This window comes from Centruroides sculpturatus, unplaced genomic scaffold, assembly GCF_000671375.1.
Source record: "Centruroides sculpturatus isolate CEXI.00-Female unplaced genomic scaffold, Cexi_2.0 scaffold220, whole genome shotgun sequence".
NCBI lineage: Eukaryota > Metazoa > Arthropoda > Arachnida > Scorpiones > Buthidae > Centruroides > Centruroides sculpturatus.
In genome coordinates this window covers 415,033-423,959 of record NW_019384540.1, presented here as the reverse complement: position 1 = coordinate 423,959, position 8,927 = coordinate 415,033, and the positions used below count along the sequence as shown (strand labels likewise).

Below are 8,927 nucleotides of genomic sequence, written 5' to 3'. Positions count from 1 at the left end.
TACTTGCAATCCACTAAAAGCCGGAATGAAGTAAACACCTCCAGAATCTGAAAATAAATAAATGAATGAAAACAGTTCTTTAATATTACAATAGTGTACAGGTGATCTGAAATTGAATTCAGTTTGTACTAATTCCAGAAATTACAAAGATTTTACATAACAATTGTCAATGAAATGTAGATCCACTACCAAGGTATCTCATTTCTGTTTGTACTGTAATAAATAAAACCTAAAGTATGATTAATAACAAGTCACAGGCTTCTACAGCATTAAATTTCTATGCCTTAGTATTTTAAGGTAGAATTAAAGTTAATTTTTTAAAATTATTTCTCTATCAAGTGTGATCAGATATCTCAAAAAAAAAAATGGTTAATTGAAATTTTCCTGCCCCAATTATCTTAGATAACTGACTCTCCTTTGTATATTTTTAATATTAAAAATGATTTAAAACAGATTTTTGTATTACAAATAAACATTTGTAACAAAATATGTTTCCACACAACAAATTTTATGTAAATGAAGCAAGACAATTACAGGTATACCTCGACTTACGTCGTTTCGAGTTACGTCGTTTGTCAAAAAAGTATATGGAAAAATAAAAATCAAATTTAAGTCATTTTATTCGACTTTACGTCCGTCCGCCACAAATATTGAAGTCATAATATCACTAGAAAAGCGTTTAAAGCACATAAAATCATATTAAAATATATACATTTACAAGTATGTACTGCATTTACAGTACAGTACATGCATTCGTAAATTTAGATTACTTTTGTTCTGTACTCTATTAAAAACTAAAATTTATTTGTTTGTAAGCTTAAAATAGATTCTTATTAACCATATATTATTAAAAATGCAAAATACAGAACTGGGAATAGTAATTTATGGTTTAGCCTAGTGACAAGTAGATTCGGAGACAAGTAAATTCGACTTACGTCGTTTTCCTGGAACCAATTACCGACGTAAGGCGAGGTATACCTGTATTTCAAAAATTATAAGTATGGCTTTACGTAAAGAACCACTATATTTGGCCACTATATTGTTACTAAAATACTTTTATATAAAACATTTCAGTAACCTTACATCCAAATTTGGAAGGGTAACAATGAATCAGCATTTGATCTTCAAATTCTGTGGGATCAAGTTTTTAAAGTCGCGTTCCGTGGTACATTAGCATTACATTTTAGATTTCGGTTGTTCCCGTGGAAGATCTTTGGTGCAGGACAAAAACATTTTAACTGATTTGTTGTTACCCTGCTTGATTGGATGTAGGTTATTAAAACATTCATAGTTATTGTCCAGTTTGGATTTGAAGAATATTTTAACTAATTTACTTTATGTATTTCAAATTAAAATTTTAGTAAATTTTTTCCATGTTTTTTTATTTCTTAAAACCTTTAATAGATTTTTCAATCTCTGTGTAACAAAAACTTTTTGGCCACTAGCTTAATTATGGTCCTTAGCATGATAACAGAGATTAAGAAGTAAAAACTTAATAATTTAAAGTTATTCATTGATGAAATCACAAGTGTTATACAATATTTAGAGATTTTTTTCAAGCATCTCCTTACACTTCGGTGCACTTTTTGCATTTGTGTAAACAGAATATTGTGTTTTTGATCTAGACATACTATCCCTAGTAAGTACAATGACATTCCTTGTGTTTGCACTTTTCATCACATAAATAAGATCTTCCATCCATCATATCTATACAAAAATCTCAGGGGATTAGATCAAGTAATGTGCAGTAACTATCAAAAATCGAATTGAAACTTAGCCTACTAAGTATTGAACCTGAGTATGACAGTTTTTGCTCAAAAGTTTCTCAAGAATATTCTTTAACCACAAATGAAATTTTGTGAATTACCCGACACATCAATAAGTGTGATAGACTACCTGGACAATCATTACTAGTAATTAAGAAAAATTTTTGTTAGTAAATGTTATATGAATTAATTGCATCGACAGTTCATTACTTTAAGTAAAATAAATTAAATGTTTTTGATTTTGATTAAACTTGTACAATTTAAATTTTGTTAAACTCATATTCCAGCAATCAATGTTATTTATTTTAATTACAAATAAAATAATTTTTGTCAAATACCTGGAATAGATGTGGCAATTTCACTTGACTCAGACGGATCATCAAATAAACCTGTAAATATTTAGTTAAGCATTATTGTAGTTATTTTATTCAGTTTAATAAAGTTATTGAATTTCAGTTCACTTTTTTTTTATATTTAGTCCTTTTTCATAATGAAAACATTAATTCATTAATTAAATAAAAAATTTTTCTTAAGTCAATAAAGGATTTTTGCTTTTCTAATCTTTTAATACAACTACTTTTCATAAGTTTGACATGTTGCAAAAAATTCATTTTATTACATCTCAATAAACAAATTTGAAAATTAATAGCAAATTAGGAACGCATTTCATTTTAAAATATGAGAGAACAATATTAATGTAATGAATATCAATATTTTAATAATTTTATGTAAGTTAATGCATTATAATTGAATAATTATATTGTTATTTCAGAAGTTTGGAATTTGCATAAAAATGCATGCAATGTATTGTATTTGAGTTAGTAGAACATTAGGCATTTGACTGCACAAGCATTTGTTATTATTTCTGTATGTGAAAATGGGATCTGGAAGGCAATTAATTTGTGCAGAAAAGGTTCAAATTGATGCACTTTGGAAAGAAGGAAACATACCAATGGAAACTGCTAATTAAAATGAATTAGGGGGTGGGAATTTAATGGTTTCTCTATCCTAGAGAGGATAAAAAAGCCATTAAAACTCACAGAAAACATTCTGGTTGACCCAAAATTGTTGCTTTTCCTGATATTGTTTTAACTAAGCAAATTTTACATAGTAACAGATTTGTCTTGGCATTAAGTTTAGCTTGAAAATGGTCTAGTAACATTGCCAAGAATGTGTCTACTACAACCTAATACTACAACTTGTAATCCTAATTCTGCCAGTCTTTTGTCAAAAGACTGGCAGAATTAGGATTACAAGTTCCTAAAGAAAAGCCATTTCTAAACAAAAAAACAATATAAATGTGTTCAGCGGTCAATAGACAATTAAAAATGTGATCCGAAGTGACGAAAGTGTTTTTTGTCTGACCTTTGGTGATAAAAGAGTGTGTATTTATTGCCACAAAGATGAGAAATTTAAACCCTAATGTATTAAAAAATCATCAAAGTTTCCATCTAAGGTCATGGTATGGGAGTGCATGTCTGCCAATGGAATTAGCAGCTTTTTATTCTGAAAAACACTGTTACTGCTGATATGTATATTGATATAATGGAGAGACTTCAATACTTGAAATTAAACAAGAGTTACATGCTGATGATAAATTTATCAGCAGGCTAATGCACCTGCACATAAGGCTAAGCATGTGCTAAACTGGTTGAAGGATGGGAAAATTCTTCTTCTATGGTGGTCTCCATACTCAATGTATCTCCAATAGAGAACATTTGGAAAACAAGGACAATTAGATACGGAAGAATCAGCACTACAAATGGATTAATTGCTTTAATATGAAGAGTGTGGAGTGAAATCACATTGGATGAATATGCCAAACTTGTCGAATCGTTACCTCCAATTCCAAGCAGTTATTTGAGCCAGGGGGCATCCAACAAAATATTAATTTTAATATTATTTTGTCAACTGATACAATTATTGAATATTTATAAAAACTATTCCAAACTTTTGAAATAAGTTAACTTGTTAGAACTGAATAAATATTAATTATTTTATGTTTCATTATTAACTAATGTAAACATTCATTACATTGTTTAATATTGCTCTCACATATTTTAAAATGAAACATGTTCATTGAAATGTAATAAGATAAATTTTTTCACAGCTTGACAAACTTATGAAAAGTAGTTGTATATCAATGCAATTACAGATTATTGTGCATATAGGAAATAAAAATAGAAATTAAGAAAATTAAGTAATCAAAATAATTGCAAATTCAAATTGGACATCAGTCTCACCCAATTTCTATTTAAATCAATGTAAAATTCTCTCGGTAATTTAAATGCGATCTTGCCGACTCCTGTTTACTCGAATCAAGCACGTGTAACTAGATTAACATCTTTCAATACTTAAATTTCAAAAATGGGATTTAATTTATTTATAAGTTTAAAAACATTTCAAATTAGTCGAAGCATGACAGTTTACGGTCACCCAATGCACTTGTTTTTTTCATGGATTCTCATGGGCAATACAGAGCTTTTGTACTTCTCATTGATTAAACATTATTCTGCTTGCCATGTGATGGCAATGTGTTGTCAAAATAATTTTTTTTTGTTCTGTAGCATCCAGAAATGATTTCCTCTTAATTCAAACCATCTAAGGCCATCCTTCCAAGTTCAAATTAATGAGTCTACTGTAATAATAATTTAAGTAGAAATCCTATAATATTATATAAATGATATCAAATTCAAATATATATATATGAAACCTTAATAATTAGGTTTGTTATTTGTGCACACGCACACAATGTAATAAGACAAATGTTAAGGCAAGTTAAATGCCATGGAGGAGCTACTTGACAATGATATTCTTAAAGATTACTGCAAGGATATTATTGTCTGTTCAGTAACTTAGAAATAATATAATCTACATAATTATGTAATGATTCTAAAATTACTACATCTAGAAGTAAAGATCAGCCCAGTGGTACGAACAACATAAATAATAATAGATATTTCTAAATTATTTATTAAAATAAATACAAGATGGAAGCATTGCCTAATTTTAAAACCAAATTAGCCTTGCTAATAACTGATTTAAAATACAGCAAAATTATAGTATGTAAAAAATCTAACAATATTTGATTAAATGTTTAATTTACTTGGATATTACTATTACAAGTTTTATTTTAGTTAGTTTTTACACTCTATTTAAATAAAATAGATGAAAATGACTATCTTTTAAAATTTTTAGAAATACAAAGTGTCTTTCAGCTAAAACACTCGATCGGCACCAATTCCGAGGTAACAAATTACATTAAATAGTTAACAATAAAAAGTTATTTATTCTACTCTGATTGCTTTTCCATTTTCTTATCCAAATCTTTACTATTAAATTTTAAATAGTACTTGAATAAAACTTGAATTGTCATTTTCTTACATTAATTTTTAAAATCTTATTAAAACAAAAATATCACATCTACGTGGAGGCAAACCGTAATTGTATAGAAGATAAACAAAATAAACATATAACATTTTATTATAATTTTAAAAGTCATTGCAATATTTTAATAGCTTTATCTCATAAATATCTTTTGGACAAATTCCTTGAATTTGTCCAAAAGACAGCCTACTCTAACTTGTTTAAATTGAAAATATTTCAAGTCTAAAAAGTGTTTTCATTTCTACAAGAATTAATTTAAAATATAATGAAATTACCAAGTTTTTGAGCCCAGCATATAACTGTTCCTGTATCGTGTGTGCCTCCTTCTGCCAAATAAGTAGTTTCATCACCAATTGTCCATCCCACTACAGGATAAAGACCTAAAATGTAAGTTTTCATTGTTAGTTTTTTTTTTATAAAGATAAATGCAAAAACATCAATTTTCTCCATAAATTATTTAGAGATTTTTGTTAGCAATCACTAAAATATCAAAATAATTAATTCCTAATAACAGAACATTTCGATTTTTACATTCACATACTTTGATAAATAATAATAACCATCTATTATAAAATTCTTTATAATTTTAATTTACAAAGAACAGAATTCAATAATTCAGTAAGTCATAGGTTTATTTTGAGATAGATAATTTAAATATTAATCCATTTGTAATAATTCACAGCTGAATATTTTATATCTGTTATTTCAAACAATAAGAGTTAATAAAGTTAATGTAATAAAATAATTTATATTTAATCTTGATAAAATAATTCATATGCAATCTCAATAAAAAAATAACAATAATTTTAATAAATTTAGTCACAAAGACATTTTTCACATTTTAGTCACAAAGACTTTCAAGACATTTCTCAATATGTCGATGATGTTCTCAAAATCTGGCAACAGAAATCTGATTTAATCCAGTGTTTTTAACAGCCATCAACAACTCTTATGGCCTTCACCTTCAGATTGGGCAAGAAAGCATCCACACAGTTCATTTCCTGGACACATCCTTCTCACACTGAAAGATGGCCACATTTCCACTAAAGTTTATAGAAAACCAGAGTAAAAACTACTATTCATTCCATCAAAATCTAAAGACCCTTATATATGTAAACTGTCAGCCTACAGAACCCTTGTCAAATGAGTAGCTTCAATCTCTCTATCAATGAAGATGGTGGAGGAGTTGAGTGTACAAATTACATCGCATGCATGGGTATCCTTTTAGCCTCGTCCAAAATATCAATCTGGGTACACATCTAAGAAGGATGAATCTAAAATCCACAAAGGTTTAACTTCAGTTTTTACATCTTTCTAGGGTTTACAAACAAATTGCGAGAACAAACTAACTCAGTATCTCCTATATGAGAAACCCAACTGTATTCTCTTTATTACGAAATGCCAAGAACCCTACAAAATTTATCTGGAGTGTATTCTATCCCCATTATAGACGACAGATTCAACAAGAAATGGGTCTACATAGGAGCAACAGCTCAATCTATTTACAAGTGTATCAAGAAGCACAGTTATTCTATCCAAAATTGTTCCACCATAACATTAGCAACATTTGCATCTGAAAACGATATAAAGTTACTTCTACATGAAACAAGTCTAATACATCCTGGTAAGAACTGGACCAATCTGAAACATCTAAAGAGACTCAAAATATAGAAGGCTCATTTTTGGGACACAGCCATAAACTTTCTCCAAATCACAGAGGTATATTTTTGAAGTACAACTATAAATTAAATCTTATTACTTGAAAAAAGTATTTGGTTTTATCATTGTTGGCATTGGTGTTTTTTCAATCAATGAAATAATTGGGTACTTGTGAATCTTTGTCCCAGATGGTGGTTCTGCCCTGCCAACCAACATCTCAACTAGTACTTGTATCCCCTTGAAACAAATTGACTCAGCTGACTAACCTACATTAAACAGACACGTGTTATCCACTCAGTCCAGTGTTATTTCAATGCTGTTAAGATTATCGCAAAGTTTTAATAAAGAAAAATGGTTAAAATTTTACCTATATGCACCATCATGGTGGCACTTCAGTCACGACTGTTCATGCTCCTGATGGACTCCTTTCAGAGAGGAACTGCCAGCAGGCCACTGATTGTTTAATGTCACTAGTTATTGATACGTGTGTTCAAGAACTACTGTGAATCAATAACTAGTGACATTAAACAATCAGCGGCTCCCCTCCGGGAGGAGTCCGTTGGGAGCACGAACAGAGTTGTGACCGCCACTCAGTACATTATGTACTGGATATATGGTTATTACTGATATAGTTATGTGCTTTGGACTTAACTATGTACCATGTAGAAACTAAATTTAATTATCATTAATAATTATCCTCATATGGAAAAATAATATAATTATAAATAAATCAAGTTATGCACAAATAATTAAGTAAACTATTAAAAATTACAAGCTTTTTTTTTAATTATAGAAATTTACAGTGAAATAAGTTTATTGCTAGAAGGAGTCATTTTAATCATTACAAACCTGTTGTATTAATTTTTTTAGTAGTTGTTTAGAAAAATTTATGAAACACATTGGCTTAAAATAAACAGTAATAAATTCAAAAAATCCAGCAGTGAGTTGCTTAACTTTCCCTGCAGCATTTGATGGCACCATCTGCTATGCTATTTTATTAAAAAACTTTTTATATTTTAACTATTATGAAATGGCAAAAAGCTTAATTTTGAGGGTAGGAAAGGATTTTATAAAAAATTGTAAATGTTAATAATGAGTAAAACAGTCATTAAGTTCCGACCCTACTGGAGATACAATCAATCAATCAATCAATTTATTTATGGAGGCATAAATGCATACCTTGGCTCCACTATGAGCACTACCAAGGAAATAAAATACGGGAATGTAAACAAACAACAGTACCCACTGGAGATACACTAAAATTTAAATTTTGCCAAATTTAAGAAATTTTTGACAAAAAACACAGGCATTATTAAGCTTCAAAGAAGGTGAACAAAATCATGCCCCCCCAAATTTTTTTTTGTATTTCTCAATGTTTCAAGATCCCAAGTCCAAAAAGGTAAAAATCTTTTTTGATGAATCATCATACTTTTCCTCTGTTATATATAATAGCCAGGAAAGTAACATTAATTTCTATAATTGGAATAAAAACAATGTAACAAATCTGGTAGTTTATATATGAAATACACATACATTATTATTACACACATTTATATTTAATATAGTTTACCTATAATCATTCAAGACAATATCAATTAATCTGTTAAAAGCAAATGAACATTATGTTAGCTTTGGTTGATAGAGAAAATGTAAACCATATAATTACAGTGGTGCCTCATATAACGTACGCCTCAAATAACGGACACTGCGAATAACAAACTTTCTGTTTGGCCATTACGTAACTCGAGCAACGGACTGGCTGCGGACAACGGACTTTCCGTTCGGCAGTTACGTGAGGCAACCAATGGACTTTCTACGAACAAGTGCGAATGATGTTTCCACTCTTTTGCCGCTGCCAATGACAATCTGCTATTTTTATAATATATTAGTATTATTAGAATATATTATCACTATATCTGAAGTACAGAGCTCCCGTTGGGATTAGGCTTGCTCTCTTGTTTATTACGTACATCACCTCAGTGCAGGGTATTTACATTTATTCAAGTGTTGTGCAAATCATGGCTTCTAAAAAAACAGAAAAGTGATTTCAATTGAAACAATGCAAGAAATCATCAGAAGGAGTGAAAGTTGACAAAAACTTCCTTGTCGAATGGG

The 8,927-nt window shown here is 29.2% G+C and overlaps 1 protein-coding gene across 1 annotated transcript in view; it reads right to left on the bottom strand.

The window, feature by feature from the left end:
- The window catches only part of LOC111623367 (putative glycerol kinase 5), a 60,649-nt gene that overhangs the window by 11,291 nt on the left and 40,431 nt on the right, over positions 1-8,927 (bottom strand). The window contains exons 14-16 of the mRNA XM_023365919.1: positions 5,429-5,533; positions 2,105-2,155; positions 4-47 (exon numbers count right to left, since the gene is read on the bottom strand). Coding sequence (XP_023221687.1) covers positions 4-47; positions 2,105-2,155; positions 5,429-5,533 — 200 coding nt within the window. The remainder of the gene's footprint in view (positions 1-3; positions 48-2,104; positions 2,156-5,428; positions 5,534-8,927) is intronic.